The 21,044-nt window shown below is 45.5% G+C and overlaps 1 protein-coding gene across 8 annotated transcripts in view; it reads left to right on the top strand.

Moving 5' to 3' along the window:
* The window catches only part of ST3GAL3 (ST3 beta-galactoside alpha-2,3-sialyltransferase 3), a 194,609-nt gene that overhangs the window by 153,599 nt on the left and 19,966 nt on the right, over positions 1-21,044 (top strand). For all 8 annotated transcript variants that reach the window (XM_075424678.1, XM_075424674.1, XM_075424671.1 and 5 more), the window contains one exon: positions 12,573-12,719. In XM_075424678.1, coding sequence (XP_075280793.1) covers positions 12,573-12,719 — 147 coding nt within the window. The remainder of the gene's footprint in view (positions 1-12,572; positions 12,720-21,044) is intronic.

The raw sequence follows: 21,044 nt of genomic DNA, 5'->3' as shown, positions 1-21,044 counted from the left end.
TGCCTGCCCTTCCAGTCATTCCCACACCATGTGTGGTTTTTGTCCTTTTTTTGTCCCTTGCTTTTGCTTGCTATTGCCTAACTCCAGTTTTCCTTGCACTATACTTCCTATTAAAAGATAGTCCTTAGAGTAAAGTCCTTAGCCCTTAAAGAACCTTTATCCCACATCTGCCAAGACAGCATCATCTTCATTTCTGGCTCAGTACTTCTAGCTGTGACATGGAAAATCGGAGAGCTCTGGTCAGATTTTTATTCTTCTTTAGTTTATTTTCCTTCACATCATTCTTAAATGAATAGACCCAAGCAGAATTTACCCGCCCGAAGAGACTGAATCATTTCCCTAGTAGGGCTTCCTTTCTGCGATTGCCTTACTGTCTTGCTTTATCCTGAGACAATTTCTTCCTAAAGTTGTCATCTTCTGTATCTTCTGCTGTCTGCTGCCATCCAACTGACAGTTGCTGTCCTTTGCTAGATATTTGATCACTCCTTCCTTCATCCATGACTCAAACAAAGTCAAAAAAGAGAAGTTAGAGTGGCAGGTTTTCTACATCTCTTCTTTTGAAAACCCAACAGTGAGGGCCAACTGAAGAGCTAGTGCTACTGTCTTGAAAAAGCATCGGGAAGGTGCTCATGTTGCACTCACCCTCTTTGGCAAGCACTGGCAGTATTCAGACATCAATATTATGCAAATCCTGGTAGGTGCATTTCAAGGTCGTAGTGCATGTAAACTCAGGTTGTACTGGTTAGCTGCATTGATCAAAGATAGGCTTGGAATATCTGAAGCAATGTAAAGAAATTCATTCCAAATCTGATGCTGTTCTTAGTGACACACACAATTCCATAAACAGCAGAACACAGGCAATTGGGCAGTTTCATTAGGATTTATGTCCTGCTCCCTCTTGCACCACAATACTCTCAGATTTCCCCCACCTCATAAATACCCTGTATGCTCTGTCCTCCCTTTGATCCCTGACTACTGCCTGGCGGTTGCATGTTGGCCAAGATGTGCATGTTCACTGGCCCATACGTACGCGGCTGGGCACCTGGCAGACCAGATGAACAGAGAAGTGCTGAGCTCACACAGCATCATCTCCGCCTGGCCTCACATGCAGAGATGTGAGTGTCTCCTCCATCCAGACGTACATGGCTTTACCACTGGTGCAGCCCATGCCTGCTGGGGATATTGCATTGCCCACGTGTGCAGCAGATGTTCCTCCATACTGGAGCAGTGCTTTGTGAATCCAGCACGCAGAAAGTCAGAGAACATCAGCAGCAGTGAAACTGAGACGTCGCCCGGAGGGTATCGGCTATTCATGCAAGTGCTAGTGGAATAAAGATGTTCCGTGTTAACACTTCAGTAAAGAACTACAGGAATCATTTGAAGTCTGCAAAGCCTCCCTTGGTCTAAGAGATTTTAGTTCAATTTATTTAGCTTATGCATGAGATTTTGAGGAGATTTACTTGTAGTCTCTATCTAAAGGGAACATTTTTTCTCAGAAGACTTTAATTTAGTAGGAAGAAGTATATCTGAAGCTAGGCAAACAACCAAAAAAGGCAGCACATTTATATCATTATAATTATTTTTGCTACATCTGCCCTACAGGCTTGATGAATTTGCTCTTGAAGTCTTAAAATCAAGACTGGATATCTTGGTAAAGTTCTACTCAAGCAGTGTGAGCTCGAAGGACTGGAATGAGAAGTTGCTGATGGAGGGAGCACTGCTCCCTGCCATGCAGGATGTCCGGGAAGATGTGGACAGGAGCTTCCTTGGCCTTTCGAGCAGTGCTGATAAGAAATAGCAGAGTATGGTGGCTAGTTGCTGAAGCGAGATAAAATCAGCCTGGACAGATGTAATTTCCTAGAAATCTGCGCTTATGATACTCGAATGACATACCTGCAGAGGTGAGCGCTGACTGCTGACAGCTTTTTCTGAAATACAGACTTGATCCAGAATCTGGGAAAATTCTATTTCCTGGGCGTACCCAAGATGGGGCCGCACTCGTGTTGCCTTCTCGCCATCCTGTTCTGTGACTCTGGGAAGCTCACTCTCTATGACCCCTTTGTTGACTATGAGGAGCAGGGTAGCAAGCCAATAATACCCTTGACAGCTTTTCATGAAAATAAGTTATTTGCTTTGTCCAGTTGTCTGCAAGGGTCACAGCAAAATTTTCTCTTCCTGGGGCACAAATAGCCAGATCTGTTCCCGTATCCCAAGGTGAGCAAACTCCAGCACAACAGAATTCCCCAGAAGAGCCCCTCGGAAGGCATTGCAACACCGCAGGATGTTGGGAGTTCACCCGTGTGCAATGTGAAGACTCACCAAGGAGGGGAGAGACACTGATTTGATTTCGTAAATAAAATCACATGCTTTCCATCAGTGGCTGAAAAGAGACTTCCCTTTCGCAGCTCCAGGAATTTCGCTATCTGCATTTTTTTCTTCAAACTGAAAAAAAAAAGTTTGAACAGTAAATATTTATCCAAGATGTGTGGTTGTTAATACAATCCAGCCTTCAGTCATTTTGAATGGTGTCATGATGACAGATGTGAATTCAGAAAGGAATAGATTGGACGATTTATGCCTGAGACACATGTGTTCCTTGGCGGGCTCTGTGGATTACTTGCATAGTTAGTGCTGTCTGAGCGATTTGCAACGTTTGCTCTGCCTCGAAGCACCGAGGGCTCCGGGACGAGGGGTTGACCTATATCTCCAGTTTGCTATAATAAACACTGAGGTAACTAAATTCCCTGTGTGCTTTTATCTTCCTAAATTTATCTCTTCCCCTGTGCTCCAGCTGTGTGTGGTGCTTCTGGTTCCTAGCAAGAAGAATGACAGCTTCTTTCTGCGAGCGAGGAGGATGCTCCTGTGTGCGCGGGGTGTGAATCCCTGACCTCCTGCCCCTCCAGATTCAGCTTCTCTCCTACCTCAAAACTCGCAGTTATTTAATGCAAACACTTGTCCTGACAACAGAAGTGAAAATAAACCAAGCCACGTGAAGGTAGTAAGCAAGAGAGATTCTGGGAAGACCTCACAGTTTTTTGTAGTATTTGTATTCTTACAGTTGCGAATTTATGGGATGTGTCTAAGGGTGTTTCTGCTCTTCTTAGTTAAGACCAGGTTTGTGAAAGTTAGTAGCTTATTTTTTATTTATTTTTTTAATCAGAGACATAAAATTGAAGGAAAGTGGCCAAGCTGTTGAGTGCACAAGGATTTTGGTAGGTCTGCTTGGATGTTTTTCTCAGCTGGTGCATCAGTTGCGTTGCATTCTGGCCATTTTCCGTGAAATGAACTTAGTCCACAGCTCACCAGTACTGAACATACCAAGCCTGGCCCAGGCAGTCAGCACTTTGACTATTCAGAAAAAAACTCTGAAATGTAAAGGTTCTGTTTAGACTGCAGTTTATTTAAATTCTCATCTTTTAAGAATATTAAATAATGTTACTTAAAAACTCGTCTTTTGTAAAATACCTATTATTAATGCAAGTCTAGAAAATAAAGCAGGGCTAGAGCTTCCTTGCATCTTCCCAGCCTCTTGTTAGTTTGACCTTTCTGCTTTCTCCTCCTAAAGGATGCTGAATAATTTGTATATATTCTATATGAACACTCAGTGAACATACAAATTACTTGGCTTCTCGTTTCAGCAAAGATGCCAAAATAGGAGAAGACAGATTTTCTGTGTACTCTTGCTGTAAAAACAATGTAAAAATTTCCCTAGAGACTCACTTTAAGATAACTTTGGAAAGCGATGAGGTTTTCTAGGCCATAATTCTTCCTGTGGTGATCCTTTAGCTTTTTTTTTGTTGTAATGTGCCAAGAGTTTAGTCTAAATATGTGTTGTTTAGTGAGTTGTTGTTTGTATTCAAATTCATGAACCAGTTCAGCTCCCTAAAAAAGACTTTGCTGATGGGTGTCCTCAGACGCCCTGGGATGCCCTCATGCTTTGTCACCAAAGCCTGCAAAACCAGCTTTTTAAATTTTTTTTTTCTTTTGTGCAGGTGTACTGTTGTAAGTGGAGCAGGTAGCTGTGCTTATAGTTGGGATCACCTTATGTTTTCTGTTATAAGCAACAGGGGAAATGCTCTATCATTTTATTACACTGTCATCTTTGAGCTGATGTTTTCCATGCCACATGTTTGGCACAGCCGGGAAGTTCAGCTAAAATATCTTAGCTGTCTGTCAGGATCAGGCTACTAAAAATGCACAGTTTTATCCCTGTTTAAAAAAAAATAAAAAAATAGTCTCCCACCCTATTTTGCTGAGATTCTGTAGTTCTGCAGGGCAGTGGCTGGGAATCGGTGAGACTGTGGTGTCACTGTGGCAGCCTGCCGTGGCTCCCACTCTGCCGTGGGATTCCGTGGCTCGGTCCGGTGTTCCGTGGGGGCTGTTGGACGCATGATCTGTCCAAGCAGGGCTCCCCTGCCCTGCCTGCACTTGTCAGCTGCCCTCCCCGTGTGGTTAGTTGGGCTGCAGCATCTCCAGGGATGTAGGAATAAAACGGGATTTTCCCTTTAATTGCTTCTCCCCAAAGAGGTGGGGGCATGGACCAGAGCAGGCAGTGTCTCTCCTGGACTCTCAGGAACCCCCTCTCCTCCTGCTAGCCCCTGGGCAATGTGCAGGAGCAGTAGCCAGCTGTGGTGCATGGCAAGAGAGCAAAGCAGGAGTATTAGAGGTTGAAGGATGATGGGTACTGGGGACAGCAGGGAAGGGAAGGGTGTACAACCAGCAGGGAACTCCTCAAACACTTGTGGGTTTGTTAGGTGTAAATAGTTCAGGAGCCCTATAAGAGGGTGCAGTTTTTCTCCTCTAACAGCTGATGTAGAATACAGTAGCTTAGTGGAGCTTGTAGTTACACTTAGAGGACTATGCCCTGGGTTTAATTGCTCTGTTTGGTGGAGTTTTTCTTGAGTTGATTTTTTTTTTTTTGGTGGATTTTTTTCTTGAGTTGTTTTTTTTTTAAATGTATTAAGTTACCCTGTAAGACTTTTTAAAGAGCTTTATGGTTATAAAAATCGAGCTGCCAGAAGTTAGGAAAAGCAAAACACTAACATTTCATTTTCAACATTAATTCAGTTCTCCTGTGCAGATGTTATCCTTAATTACATAATTACATCCTGGCTCTTTTAGAACACTATCTAGTGGGGAGGGCAGACTGAGATTTAGACTAATTTCTGTAATGCAAGACATTCAGCCTTGGTATGAGTAGTTGCAGAAGCTGTAGAACGTGTTGTGGAGAGGAAAGGAGAGGAGAGAGGAAAGGAGAGGAGAAAGCATGGTCTCCTGATTTACAGACACTGAGGATTCCTCTTGAGGAGGTGGTTTAGCCTTTGGCTGACTGATGTGATGCTGGGCAAGTTAGATCAGAATTTCCCAAACACATTCAAGTCTCATGGGGTGGGTATGCAGGAGGGCTGCGTGTTCAGCAGCAGCAAAGTTAATGGAGTTGTACTATGAGCTTAACAAATGTTCTGAAAATTCAGCTTAAGGTGTCTGATGCAGAGCATCACGAGGCAATGAAAACTGGGCATTCACCTTTGTCTGTTTTCTCCCCTGTAAAATGGTGTAATACATGCCAAATACTGCAGAGATGCTATAAATGTGAAAGTATCGTGTGTAAAACACTTAGATCTTGGACATTTGGCAATATAAGAAAAATCTTGTGGGAAAATTAGAATGCTACGGTTCACAACAGAAATCCTGAGCTGAAGCTCTGAAGTTGCAGGGCTGTTGTCCTACTTCAGTGCTTAGTAACATGTGGATTTGGCCTTCCAGCCGTAGTATTCTTTTAATAGATGTTATATGAGTATGACATTTCATAAACTATGTCATAAAAATAATGGTGAGATAAAGGCGCTGGTCCCTTGGGAGTAAAATACCCTGTAAATAATGGTGATATTACAGGGCCTGTGATGCTTTGGGATTTTTCTGAAACTGTACTACTTTGGATATTTTTTCATTGAAGGATTATTGTTATTCACCGTCAAAAAACCACAACAAAAGCATAAATTATCTAAACCCATTCCTGTTACTAAAAACTTCCATCTTTCCCAAGATATTTCAAAACAGGAATATTTCTTCTAATTTTGGCTCAAAATCCAGCTTACATTTTGAACAAAAGCGCCTGTAGTACAGTCTATCCATCACCCTGTTTGCACATAGTACAAACACATCTTCCGACATACCGCATGTGAGCTATCATTTATGCTTTGACTTGTGAAACATAATGTTCATCAGAATAATCTTCAGCGTTTTTCTGCAGCTCATCTGACATGTTCCAAGTTTCATTTTCTTCACAGGACAATCTCTTTTTCAGCGGCGTGTTGTTATCTTACAACTGTGAACTGTATTTTGCTCTCAGTTACATGGATAAAACCATAGAAATACATTAAGAAAATGGAATTCCTTTGTATTTCCAACATAGCATAAAAATAAATTTGGTCTCCCGACTCTTTAGAGCTGGTCATGGCCTCATGCTATGTAGCCCTGTGAATCAGAAGACGACAGTTGGTGTTAGACCAGCCAACACAGGAGGCCAGTGTCTGGCTGTAGGTTAGCTGTAGCACTAGAAGTTATGTAGGTCAAATGAAGCTGCAGTTCAGTAGGCCTGCTTGCATATGCTTTTCTGCTTATTTGTAATGTATGCTTGCAGGTAAACAGGGCAGAAACTTCCTGCTGACGGCCATAGGAAAGAGCACATTGCTATGTTCTAGCACACTGACCTGGTGTGTAACGCACTGGTGCCGGGCTCGCGTCCCAGCTGGCGTTTGTCACCACCAAAGGCGGCTTCCAGTTTCATGTGTAGCCAGGGTGCCTTATAGTTTATATGTCTGACACAAGGTTTAAAGTCCTCAACCGCTACTTGGAGTTAAGTTTCCTTTCTCTTGTGGTTTTCAACATGGTTATCGAGCGTAAAGAAACTTATCTCTAGCCAATGGAGTGAAGTATGATTAGCTCAACTGTACCAAAGAAGCATAGTTAGATTTTTGCTTTAAAAAAACCCCTCCAGTAGTGCCGTGTATGAAGAGAAGCTTTTATCTCCATCATGCTTTGCTGCTCTTTGCCACTGAAAACACTGGGTAGAAAATGTGTTCAGGTTTTACACTAAGAAACGTTAGTAAAAGCTAAATTTGGGGGGTTTACAACCTGTCAGGAGTTCTCTTGGATGCTGTGAGGCTGTTGGGAGATGGGGAATACCGACAGGGAATAGGACTGGGAAATTACAGCCATTTGATTTTAGATTTAGTGGGGGAGGGTATTCGGAGAGAAGAAACAAAAAACATAAAAGATTAGAAGCATCATATCGTTGGACAGTCCAAGAGCTGCATCTCTTTTGGCAGTGGGACAAAGAGAAGATGAGGGAAAGACTTGAGCACAACCTGCAGTGTTCCTGCTTCAGGCTGAGCAGGAGCTTTTCAGTGGAGCAGATAAGAGTGGAACAAAAAGTTGTAGACTCTAGAGCATTTCTAGGCTCTAGAAACTGCAGATAGGGAAATTCAGAACAAGTGCTGACCATCGGAGCTGTGTACAGAGGGTGGTGGTGAGTTCTGCATCACTTTGAGAAAGTTGGGTAAATATATTTGGAGTGTGGGCTAGCGGGTCTGGCAGTTGACCATCAACCCAGACTGCAGGCTCCTTGCACCTTTGCTCTTGCTTCTAAAAATTCCTTGTTGCTTTGTTAATCAGTGCAAATGATGCAATTGCATTTGTATTGCCACTTGTAGAAGAGCATTTTCTAGGCCTCTGTGTCTGCTTGACCGCTGAGAAATGCAGCCTTGACTGATAAGATGGTTATTTTCTAGCGGAAACACACCTTCCACATCTAATCCAGTTATGCCTGAGCAGAAACCTTTCCAAAGCCTCTGCAGATGGATTGCAGCACTCCTGCTGTACCCTGTGTTTGTGTGACAGTGAGTGCTTGTGGATGACGGGTATAGAATAAACCACATTCCAGCCTAGGTGGGGGCAGAGATCCCAGTGAACTATGTGCTCCCAGGCATGGTGGGGTCTTGTGACTGGTACGTCATCCCCTGGCTTTTTCTTTCCCTCTTGCCCTTCTTCTCCATTCCTGGCGTTACCAGAGTTTGAAAGAGCAATGATCTCCATTTACCACAGGTTCTCTCTCCAGCCTTTTTGTCTTTCTTGTTGCTCTGCAGCAGAGTATCGTATACCCAGACTTTGTTCAACTTTGTGTTGCGCATAGCTGACCTGCGCAATCTCCCTGTCCCCTTCCCATCAGACTTGGAAGTCTTCCAGAGCAATGCTGCTTGTAATCCTACATCCAGTAGTATCGCAGAGGTACAGAAGAGGAGCGTCCATGTCATCAGGATGCCGTAGCATTACCCCTCATTTTGCTTAGTGTATTAGAAATGTTGTTATTCTGGGAGACTCGGCCTGCCTCTAGCTATTTGGATCTTCTGTTGAGGTGTGCTTTTTGGCTAAGGCTCTGAGTTTCCACATTTTATTTTAACATATGTTGTGGTTTGCCTTGGTAAATCTGAGAACAGGAGATGGAAAACTGAATGGAGACAAAAATAGCTTATGACCAGCTATCCCTATTACCCTTCAGTATTCTGCAAATAGACGGAATGAGGAGTTGTAGCTGAATTGTCTTGTCCCTGTAGCTATTAGGTGAACCCTGCCATTTTTTATCCCTCCCTCATAACCTGGCATCTCTGGTCTGTCATGTCTTACCCATTTATTCCTGGAGTGGTATCTCTGGAGGGGATATTTCTGTCTCTCCTGCTGGGTTACAGCTGTGCAAGAGACTGGCTTGAAACCCCTGGTCCATTGAAATGCTTTCTGCTTTTTAAATAGTCTCCTCTAAAGCCTTTAGTGATGTCCTTTACAATCACACAATTTTGAAAATACTCCAAGATTGCTTAAAAATGCTGTGCCCCTCAGAGACTTGCCCTTCAGTCGTATTTTCCTGCTGCCTCGCTCTCCGTGTTGCTAGTTTCTTTATGCTTATACTATAAGCGCTTTCTGGCAGCCTTTGGCACCGTGAACGCTGCTCTGTGGCTGAGGCTCCAGGTGCACAGTAACACCGACAAACAGTAAAGGTGGGAACTCCACACAGGGTTTCCAGCCTGGACCCTCTGTTTTCCACCTTGATGCCAGGAGGTGACGAGGTGCTGTGGGAACATTGCCTAAGCGGTTTTCCAACTTGCTTTCTGACTTACTATCATTACAATAATCAGAAGGGGAGATATGGCATCCTCAGAGGCCCACCCTTAAGCACTGCAGGCTTAGTCACTGTAGCGGAGAACAGGGGATGCCGCCAACCTCAAACTGCAAGTCTGAGCTCCCGGAGCTGGCAGGAGGACCGTGCCTTCCCCCCAGTGCCGGTGGCTCCTCGAGTGCCCGCCTGTCTGCTCCCTGCCTGAAAAGGGACAGGGCTCCCCGACGGGAGGTAACCGCTCTGGAAACCTCACTGAACATCCTGTCTCCAGCCAGGCCAGACATCCACAGCTGGCGCGGCGGCGGCCGAGCATCACTGATAGCACGGAGCCTTGGAAGGGGCTGCGCTCCCCATGCCGCAGCTCATGAGGGGCTGGTGCTGGGGAGCAGCCCCCCGGGGCCGGCCGTTGTGCTGGGGCTGCGTTTTGTAGCTCACCGGTGACAAGGTGCAGAACAAAACCTCAAGGCTTGAGATGTAGCTCAAAACTGCAGGGTCTGTACAGCCAAACGGCAAGGCTCAGAATTCAGTAATTATAAGCCAGGAAAACAGTTTTTAGTTATTTAGCCCCGTACGGGGCTTTGCCTACTGGATAGGTGGAAGTATGAGAGCTGTCTGCTGAGACTCCACATTTCTCCCTAGAATTGTTTTAGATACTACAGAGGTAAAACACACCAAAATGAAAGATTAACCCCAATAATAATCTAAGGGGAACGGCACGGAAAAGTTACAGGGGAGAACGTGGAGCAAATAGAAACGAGACAGAAGGGAAAAAACAAAACTATTTCAGAGCTGTGTGGCAGGTGAGGAAAGTGGTCAGGGAAGTCATCTGGATGAATGGCAGCTGAAGCAGCCACACTGAAGGCACCAGAGTGGACAGACTGTGTTCTCAGCTATGGGTAGGATCCACTGGCGCTGAACTCGCTGCGAGGAGCCCAGGTGTGGTCCTAGCAGCTCACACAGCACTGGGAGAATGGGCAACTGCGATACGCGTAATTATGCTTCTGAATAGCTCAAGCAACAGCAAAGAATAAAAGTCTCAAGTGTCTATGTCTTTTTTTCTCTTTAATATTTTGTGTGTGATGTGGAAGCCACGTAGAAGCTACTTAAATCCCAGATCTTATGCAGAATCTCTGCTAGAGTGCGAGTCCAAACAAAAGGCAGCTTTTGTCCACTTTCAATAGCTTGCAGGCCTTTGGTTTGAATTGTTTGCAAAATTTAGACAATGCCATATTTAGAGCTGCACGTGAAATCGTAATTCAACTTATAAATTTATTTTAGTTTCAGGGTCACACGCTGTTTTTCCAGGGTGTGCCTGCTTAAACCCATGATAAAATGGTTCCACTGAATGAATAGCTGTTCAAGGTTTTGGTTTATCATCTTCATTTCTCGGAGACCTGGAGCATGCTTAATGCAAATGGAATCTATGATTTTCTTTTTTTTAATTTAATTTTTTTCCCCTCCTTCCCTGGAACTGAAAGACCTCTGCTTTACATGTGCCTTTAGGAAATTCCAAAGGTTTCATATTATCCAATTTTTAATGAATTTTCACAAGGAGGCAAAACCCAGCTGACATACCAAATCCCTCAAATCCCTCGGTCAAATGGCTGGTGGGCTTTATTAAACATTTATAAAGTTGATTTTTTTTTTCTTTTTTTTTTTAATGGTGAGATCGCTCGGTGGCTGAAAATGTCACATTATAATGGAAAGTGTTAGACCACTTTTACACCAGGTATTCTTTCTAATTCAACTATGATGAAGATCATTAGTGTTAATCAGAATTTTTTTTCCATTTAGGGTCCTGAGAGCACTTTGCCATTGTTAAAGTGTAAAGCTTAATCTCACAGGATCCTTGCCCTGGTCAGCAAATGTGTATTATGTTTGGGCAGCTTTGAGGGGGAACATGGAATCAGAACAGGATAGCAATGGCATGAGGTATCTTAGGCTGTTGGTTTGGGTAATAACATGCTTCATCGTCGAGTTTGCTGTGTTAATTCCTTTTGTAAGGCAGGAGTCAGCTACCAAAGTTTCATTCTTCAGGATCTGAAATCCAGCAGCTAAAGATAACCACAGGATTGTTCCATAAAGAAGCCTCTGTAAGGTGTTTAGCGTCACAGGGCAGAAGAGTTGACAGGAGCCATGCACAGTACGAGCAGTGTGTGAAACACAGCAGGCATGGGCTGTGGCAGAACCACCGTCGGTAATTATGGGGGTAATCACTGCTGGGCAGGGGAGGCTCCACAGGATTGTGCAGGGGATCATCAACATTTTCTGCAGTGCTTTCAAAGCAACTGTAAAATCACTGTTAAGCTGCAAGCAACCCTAAACTGGTGTAAATAATGACTCCCAAAGCATGTGCTTTTTATGTAGAGTGTTATGTCTGCCTCTGTTGCTTGTCCTGGAGATCACAGGGAAGATGGGTCAATGCTGCGAGAAGGAGCTATTCCATCAGATCACCCTGCCAGAGCTGTTGGTTAGCAGATTAAAATTCCTGCCATCCTCCCTGTGCCTTGCTCTGAATTTTTAAGCCAAACAGAAGGGAAACATTAGAACGCATTTGTTCTATGAGTCCCGCGAACACGGAGCCTCCGGTTATTTTGAGGGCAGTACGTGCTGTACCCGCTAACATCTGGACCGGCAGCAGCAGTGCTATTAAGTAACGTGGCAGTGAGGCAGGAGCCCCTCTCTACGCAGGGCTGTCTGGTGGGGCAGCAGTGTTCAAGGCCAATGCTGTCCTGTCTTTGCAGGGTGAAGACTTTATGTTTACGCAATAGATTGTTTTTTTAATTAAAGGACATACTTAGTTGGTTTTCGCTTGTACCGTGAACACGCATGACTCCTCACAAAACAAGATGGCACCTTTGTAAGCTTACAGCTTAATTCACATAAAACCTGACAGAAGAGGATAAATCTAGGATAAATGGGAAGCAGGTAGCTCCCACTGAAAGTAGAGCTGTGTGGTCATTTTTAACTCTTTGACTGTTCTTGAGAGCACCTTTGCTGCCCAAGGGTACGTGCCCGTGGAGGCGGGTGGGAATGATCCCAGTGTGTGCTGGAATGCTTGAGCCATTAACCAAACTAGCTGAAGTGCCAACAGGAGTGAAAAGCTGGCACAAGAGAGGGGGTCATTTGCCCCTCTGTCTTCCTCGCACTTGTCATCCAGATGAGCTCAAGTGCATCTGCACGAGCTGCTGTCACCCCGCCAAGATGCACCCCCACTACAACCTGGTACTAGTGCCTTGTGGCAGTGAGCGGGGACAGCGGGAACTGCTGCCAGGAGTGCATTTCAATTTTTTTATTTTTTTTTAAGAATAAATAGCAGTCTGCTATCTTTGGTATGTGATTGTGTTTGTTGTTTTATCTTTCCTTTTTTTTTTCTTTTTCTTTTTTTTTTTGTTACCAGAGTGCCTCTGATGGCTTTTGGAAGTCAGTGGCAACCCGTGTCCCAAGAGAACCTCATGAGATACGTATCCTGAATCCCTACTTCATCCAGGAGGCAGCTTTCAGCTTCATCGGACTGCCTTTCAACAACGGCCTGATGGGCAGAGGGGTAGGTATAAAGCAAAGCAAGCAAAACCAGAAGGACGGATGAGACACCAGGCAGCAGAGTAGGCTTACGCTGTTCTTAGTTTTCCTTTGGGCCTCCACTGGTGGACACTGAAGGGAAGAGACTTTGGCTCTGTTGTGGTGGCAGCACTTAGCCTCCTTCAGGCCAAGGCAAGATCCTTCCTTGGAACACACTGAGGATTTTGTGGGGGATCATCAACATTTCAGCGGTGCCTTGAATACAGCTGTGAAGTTGCATCCCGGGCTTACAGTAAAAGAGGGTACAGGTTAGTTTTATGAGGCCTTTGGTAAAAAATTCTGATCTTAGAGCGACAAGTTTTAGATATAAAAGCTTGCAAAAGACAGTCCTAGGTCAAAGTTATTAACAAAATACCTTAATGGTCATTCTCATACCTCTCACCCCCAGTGCAGCTTTGTGGAGTGATAGTGCGGAGTAGGTGGTGACTTGGGTTGTCTGGATTATCTCACACTGCAGCACTGTCCTCAGAACCTATTTATATTTGCGCTATCTAATATATCAGCCATTAGAGAAAGTATTACTTGGGTGGGCAAATTACTCATGTACACATGTGATATAGTTGTTGACATAGACCCCACGTGACATTTTTTGGGCACATTAGCACAGCTGACAAACCCAGAGAGAAACACTTTTGCTGGACAAGGTCTGCTTGCTGTGCCCCTGGCATTGTCCTTCCGTTGTTATCAGTGCAGGAGATTTGTCATGCCGCCACATGGATTTGGACTAGGCAGAGTAGCGCCTCATTTTCCGTGCTCTAATTGTATTGTGAAGTCTTCAGAAATATTAGAAACATTTGGTTTTTGCAGGTTAGACGGGTGGCTGCCTGGAGGTAAGAAATTTGCTTCTTAAAATGTGGTGTGCAAGATGTGCAGACAGGTTCAGCTGCACAGAGTGTTCTTTTGTGAAACACATTGCTGCGTGTGTACGTACAGAAGCTGTTATGGGCTTCTGGAAACACTGGGGTTTTGCTCTGTGCACTGAAGGTACCTTATCCCAAATATTCCCTTCAGTGAGGAAGTAACTTACCTCACCTCTCTGCATTCTCCAGAACTTACCCTTAGAAGGATGTGGTCTTGATTTGTCTTCCAGAAAATCAGGACTGCTGCCCCAATGAAGGACAGAAATCATCAGACTTTTGCACTTATTTTCTCCAGATTTGTTTTTATTTTTAAACACGTTATTTTAATACACAAGATATTACTTAAACTGAGAGGAGAAGAGAGAATCCGGAAATGAAAATGCTGTGAACTGAAGTTTATGAGGTTTTGATAGGTTGTTTAACACACATCCGATTGGGAAATGAAGGCATCTTAATTGAAACCTGATGTTTCACTTCATGAAAGCCCATTTGAGCATTTAAATATAGTTTATGGAGCTTTAAGGCAAGCAATCTTTGCCCATGACCCCTGCTAGATTGTGTAAATTTTAGTTCTTTCCTTCAGATGGGGCAGCAGGAGCTCTGCAGGTGCATCTGTGGGGCTGGGACATTAGTGTATGCGGTGCTGCCTGTGCGAGGACACTAATGCAGTGATTCTGTCGGAGTTTAAAAACAGAGACAGAAGATTTCTAGCCTGTGGGTACAAACTTTGCTGCAGACATCAGCTATGGACTGCTGTCATGGAGCTGCTGGGACATCGTGCCGTAGTGAATACTGCTGCATCCGTGCAAAGGTTCCAACAGAAGCTGCTGCTGCCAGTGTGAAGAGGGAAGAAGAGTCGGAGTAGGGTGCTGGTGATACAAATTTGCTACAGACCTTTTTTTACTCAGAGATTAAATGCGAAGAGTAGAAATCAGAGCCCATAGACCAAGAATCCAACCCTCAGTAAAGATTTGAGAAAGATCCAGCCAGATGAGTGAGGCAGCTAGAGCAAGGAGAGTTGCTCCGCAGGAGACAGTGTGTCCCAGCAGCCGCAGAGCATAGCTGGCTGGGTTCAGGGTCGTGCTTTAGAGATGTGAGACAGCCTGGAGAACTTTTCTCGAGAAAGAAGCCCGTGAACATGAAAAAGGAGAACGCTGAGGTCTAGTAAGCAAAAGCACAGCAGACAGAGTGTGTGTCCTGAGTTTCTCAAGGGGGAATCAGGATGGGGGCAGGTTGGTGACCCTGTGCTGCAGTGTGCTGTGGTATGTTGGGCAGGCTACATGCAGGAGGATAAAGGCTGGGGATGCCTTAGTAATCAAGGCCAAGGTGAAATCCTCATAAAGAGCAGTAATATTGGTTCTGATGCCTAAATAAACTTCACTGCTTCTCTTACACACCACATATGGTAACAATGTGCTGCCAATTAACTTTGTAATTTGGGGGCTTTTTCAGCAAGGTTGAGGAGAGCTAGTAAAATAGTTTGGGGCTGATCTCAAAGCGTTTTTCCCAGGATTCAATAAAGGGTGAATGTAGTAACATCCTCTGCTTTGATAACATAATCTGGGCCAGATGGTTCTGGAGGATAGTAGGGGGGTACAACTCAGATGTGCGTTTGATTGCACTTGTGGCATTAGTAGCCGAAAGTCTGAGCAAGGAGCAAAATTGGTCACCCACAGCAAACAGTGACTTCTCTCTTCTTTTCAGAAGTTTCCTCAGTCCATTTACTGAAGTCTTGAGAAGAGGGAGAGCTGTTTCCTACTACATGTGGACTTCTCTTTTCTTGGGATAAGCTGATGATAAAGAAAAACATCAGTTTCGGATCCTAGCAATGTCTAGGGAAAATTAAAGGTTAATGTCTGAAGATGGTTTAGCACGAAAGAAACAAGCTAGTAAAGATCCTCTCTTTGATTAAAGAATCCCCTTAAGCAGTGGGCACAGGCTTGGCTGTTTCACTAGCCAAAACTGTATGTGTGTGATTGATGTTTTAGGTGGAAGTTCTGTGTATACGGGTCCTTCGGGCTTGAAACCAGACATCACTGGTATTGCAGCTGGTAATTCAGGCATGCAATAACCTACCTTACACTGCAGAGCTTACTGGGGGACAAGCGTGAGCATCAGTCCGTTCAGAGGCATCATTGCCTGTTGCGTGTGCAGCCCTAGGGATGGTTATTGCCATGGTGTTTCTTGCTGTGTAGTGAATAGTGCTGTCCACACAGCAGCGCTCAGACCCATTGGAGCAGGGGCTTTCTGGCTCCTGTGGGAGCCCTGAGCTTGGTGTGAGGTGGTCAGGAGCACATTTCAGATGACAGAAATTGTTGGAACTCTGATGACTCCAGTGCAGACTGTGGTGTTTGTTCCTCCCTCTTGGTTGGTGCTGTGCATCCATGGAACTGCTTAACTGATTTAACTTCTTATGAGATTAAGCTGTGCTGCCCAAAACTGTAGTCTTTGGTTTGTTCGTGTGCTGGAAATGTCCTAATCCGTAGACCCCTTACTAAGGAGGTAAAGCATCCTTCTCTGGACTTCACCCAGCCTCAGCACCAAGGAGGAGCCTTGTGTGAGAGGTGTTACCAGGCTGCTGTCAGGCGAGCCTCCGGCCATGGATTAGCACCTCTGCAGAGTGCTGACAGCCCACAGGCACTCGGGGATTAACCTCTGATGCTGGAGTTAGCACATCCTGCCCCAGGGCTTTTCTCTGCTGTTGTGTGGTTTTGCCTATGGGCAGGCAGCCTTTCTGGAGATGCCAGTGGTGACCCTTGCTGCTGAGGTAGCTTTTCAGCTCCCTTAGCTGGTCCTAACGACCCCTTTTCTCGTTAATACTGGGTTGCCCTGCTGTCAGCAAGCTTTGTCTCCTAGGCTGTTGTTGCTGGACTGTCACTGTGTGAAGGCCGTGTCTTGAGAGCTGTTGGGTCTTCATGGAGCAGAAGAGAGGTGGGGGATGGCAGGAGCAGAGCAGTCTGCAGCCCAATCCTTCCAGTTGTGTGCTTCTCCTTTTTTTGCACTCTGACAGCATCTACTAAGGCAGGTGGAGGGACAGGTAAAGGGCCACTGCACCTGCAGTCAGTTAAATACAGAGACTTGCTGTCATTGTAAGCTTTGGATTTGCCAGACAGCACATCTGCGTCCTGGGCTGGGCTGTTCAATCTGTTACTGCTGCAGTGTGATCAGTCCATGAGCTGCTGGGGAGCAGACGCTCAGACAAGCCATTATCAGGTAGCAGGTAAATGCGTACCAGCCACTTCTCAGTAAATGCCCTACCACATGCTTCTGCGCATGACAGATGCAAAGTAACTGAAGGGAGTTTACTTTTCAGTGAAAGAGTAGGCCATGAACTCCCATTTAGCATAGGGTGAAGCATATACGTGGTTACCACAGAGCAGCTAGCGTGTGGTAAAGTCATGCCCTTGCTTGCCCTCTATTAAATTATTAGGTCATTAAGAAATACTCCCTGCATTACACAGGAATCTGCTCTACAGCAAACGATGAATCAGTGCTTGTGCATCAGGTGAGATGTGGTCAAAGATAATTGATTTGGGCTAAGTGGTGTAGGAGCTCAGCAGTTACATGGCAGAATGGAAGCCTGCTGGGCAGCTCAGCTTGTCGCCCGCAACAGGCCCCTGGCCCTTCCCTTTTGCTCTGCTGCAGACCACCGGCTCTGGAGGCTCTCCTGCTTACAGCAAGGGATAACCAGGGGAGGTGAAGGAGGAGTGTTGGAGATGCTCTACTTTGTCTTTTGAAGCCCGATATTGGAGCTGATACTGTGCATGGAGAGAGGTAGCTGTGGGAGCACCTTACAGATTGTAAGCTCTGGTGACAGGGCGGTCCCCTGGCTCTGCAGAATGCCAGGCACTTGTCTGCTCACAGTAAGTGATGCTAAATTGCTTTTTATGTCGTATTTCCAAACTCAACCGCTAACAGAAGCAAAACATAGGTTTGAGGTTGTTCCTGTGCAAACGTAAATGACCAAAAAGAAAATATGGTGACGGTTGTGTATAGCGTGTGATGGCTATTATAGTTTGGTTCTGTATTTCTTTTATTTTGTCTTTACTGCTATTAGGTGATCAAGCCTGTAACTGATAAAACTAAGGTAGCAGTTTTTCCTAGGTGAGTAGTTCTTCAAGTTTTCCCTCAAATAAATTAATACAGTAGTAAAACCAATTTGAATATCTAGTTGCATTATTGTTTTTAGTGAATTTATTCTTTAGCAATGCTTGCCCTTTTAGTGAAAAAGGTAACAATTGGAATAGTCTGAACAATCCAATATGTCTTACCCTGAGCTAAGTCAAATCCCATAAATAACTGGAATTCATTTAACATATTAAGGGAGTCAAATATTTCTAAAAACAGATTTACAGCAGTCATTTCCTTCCAGTCCAGCAGGCAGTGACACAGGAATGACCTGGGCATGGAATGAAAAGCAGCACGAGCTTTTCACATGCACCAAGCAAAGAGCAGTTACGGACCCCTGGTTCAGTCGCTGGCACTCGATCTGCAGCGTAGGCCTGCGAGGTGATAGCTCAACCTCCAGTAAGCCCAACAGTGGTGTTCATTTCTGCTGACTTCTTTTCTTCTGTGAGCAGAAGTCAATCTTTAAAGCCTCTTCAGGTGAACCAATGGAGGATGAAACAGCAGTGTCTTGAGGGGAAGCCTTTTATCTGTCCCCTTGCAGCAGAGAGCAGTGTAGGAGCAGTTAGGAGAACCTGTCCTTTGTCTGTCTGTACTGCTAACGGCGTTTCTGGTCCCCTGACCTGGTGGTGCAGGCTGGCTGTGTTTGGGCTGCACAGAGCTTGCAGTGATTCCTGACACAGCATAAGACCAGAGATCTTTGCCTCTCTTGTCTTTATGCTTTTCTCACCCAAGATACACCATGCATGTGCTCACCTCGCCCGTGGAGGACGTGTGGCAGCGGGCCCTTCGAAGGAGCCACGCTCAGGATGCACAGGCAGCCTTTGCCCAGCACTGCTGCAGTGACGTGTTGCTCACCACTGCTGTGTTTGCGGCTTCTGTTTGTCAGACAGCCTTTTGGTGTCATCTCTGGCTCGTCTGTCAGTCTGCTGCGTTCTCTCAGCTGGGAGCAGGCAAAGGGCAGGTCCCTGGGGAGTGTTGTATTAGATAGAAGCATTACATTTTCCAGATGTTTGGGCTTAGACAACCAGGCCAGGCTTGGCGATGTAGACTGTCAGTTCAGGCTGATCGTGTTATCCAGGGAGGTTGCCCTTGCAGTTGTTTACCAGAGCTGGAGAGGGGATGCTGAACCTGGTACCTGCTGTGGGCCCCAGCTGGGACAGACACCTGTGAGACACAGCAGCAGGTACAGAGCTTGCAAGGCCAAGTTCAATGCTTTTGGCAGGGAACTGGCAGGGGGAGAGGACTACCAGTGCTTTCTGGAGTCTTGCCATTCCCAACTCTCCCCAATTGGTGGGCACCAGTTCAGGTCATAAATTCACCATGGCCACATCTGGAGCAGTGGTGCTGGTGGGACACCCCAGGCAGCCCCCATCACTCCCTCCTGAGGCCGTGCATGCCGTGGCTGAGCCTGCACTGGCCTGTCTTTGTGCGGCTGTGTGGCATCCCAGGAGGCTCGCCTAGGCACTGACCACCATTGGGCAGCCCTTCTTCAGTCGTTTGGTTGAAAGCAGCATTGCTTGTTGGTACAGGAATATCCAGGCACATACAGGGCCATACGAGCAGGAAGACAGGCTTTGAGCTGTTCCAACCCCAGATTATTATTCCTGAGGGGGAATGCTGGGATTTTGGCCTGTTTCTAGGATAACAAGAGGCCTGCTCAGTTGTTTGAGGGAGTTCTATTTTTGTAACTCAATGGAAGAGGTGTGGTGGTTGCTTGGTTGCTTTGGTATGTCTTTGGGGCACAGCACAAGGGTGTGTGCTGAGATAGCACGGACGCATTGTGCAGGGCATAGCAAGCCAGGTTTGGCACAGCCGTGTCCATGGTGCCTAACTTCTTTTGGAGTGACCTGTCCCCTAACTTGCCCTGAAGGTTGCACATGGTTCGTTAGGTCCAGATGAGAACTTAGCAGCAAACAAATTTATATGCCTGTGTACAATCAGGAGAGCTTGGAAGCTGTGTGGATGCTGCCAGAGAATAATTATAACCATTTCCTCCCTCTGATACATGTCCCCTCTCATTTGCCGCTTCTCTGCTGAGAGTAGAGGAGAGCCCTTTCCTCTAGACCTGGAGAACGTTGCGGAGTTGGCTTCTCTGCAGCACAGCCCGGGACACATCCCTAGATCCTACAGGGCCTTCTCTTTCCCGTGCCACAAGCTGGACATGAGACAGTGCTTCATTTTCAACAGAGGGAAGGAGTAGCAGAAGCTCAGCAGACTGTCACGGGAGAAAACTGCTCAGTTTCTACAATTTAAACCAAATCAGGACCAAAGCACTATGTTGACTTACTAATGACGTTGTTAACTGGCGGTCGTGCTTCTTTTATACTTCTGTTCAAGCTGGGTCATTTTTTTTCTCCAAGTCTCTCTAAATCCCCAGTTACTGTTTGATCTGTCTGGTGGTTGCTTCTGCTTTAACAAACATAAGCGGTTTGGAGCAAATGCCCAGTTAGGTGTATTTGATCCAGATGCATGTGGGTGCACACACGGAGTTTGTACTCACATTCTTAGCAGGTGCTGTTATCCACACCGTTAGTTACTAAGGGTGGGCTCTGCAAGCTCCCCTGTGCTGCCACAACAGTTACTGCCCTCAGTGAATAGCAGGGATTATTTTTACAGTATTTTCTAGGGGGTCCTCTCTAGCCCACAGGTTCTGACTGCAGCAGTGGGGGACGTGAGACTGCATCTCAGCAGTGAAGGTGTGAATGGCTGCAGATCTCTGTCTTCAAGGGGGACACACACTAGGCTGTAGCTACTGTAGTATTGGAGGTTGCTAACAGAAATAAGGCACAACTTAATTAAAAACTGCCATCAGATCGTCAGTTTCTGAATGTGATTTTAGGGCAACACAAAACTATTTTGCTAAGGACACCATGTGGATTTCTGATAGTTGCAGGGGCCAAACCAGATATGTCTACTACTGTCTGAGAGGTTAGGAAGTCTTTGGTATTTTAATCATTTTTGTGAGAGGAGCAGGCAGTACTGAGATACTAGCATGTTGGGAACTACTGACGAACAGAAACAAATGAGAGAATTGCCTCATATTTTTCTGTAAAGGCCATTGGAAGTATTATACATAGAAAAAAGTCAGGCAGATATTTGGTGACCAAAGGGAAGTTCACTTGTGATTTCTGTCATCTGTTATTCTCCAAACAGAAATAAGAATATGCTTGAAAGAAAGTTATGGTGGTTTGGCAGTCCTCCCATGATTAATTCAATTCTTTGTGGTTTGTAAGACTCGCATTAGAAAGTTAGCTCTTAAACATTAACTTGGCCAGTGACATTCCCTGCAGGCAAAGACCCTG

The sequence above is a fragment of the Opisthocomus hoazin genome, chromosome 6, assembly GCF_030867145.1.
Source record: "Opisthocomus hoazin isolate bOpiHoa1 chromosome 6, bOpiHoa1.hap1, whole genome shotgun sequence".
Taxonomy (NCBI): Eukaryota; Metazoa; Chordata; class Aves; order Opisthocomiformes; family Opisthocomidae; genus Opisthocomus; species Opisthocomus hoazin.
The sequence above is the reverse complement of the archived record's forward strand: the minus strand, read 5'-3'. Positions and strand labels throughout refer to the sequence as shown.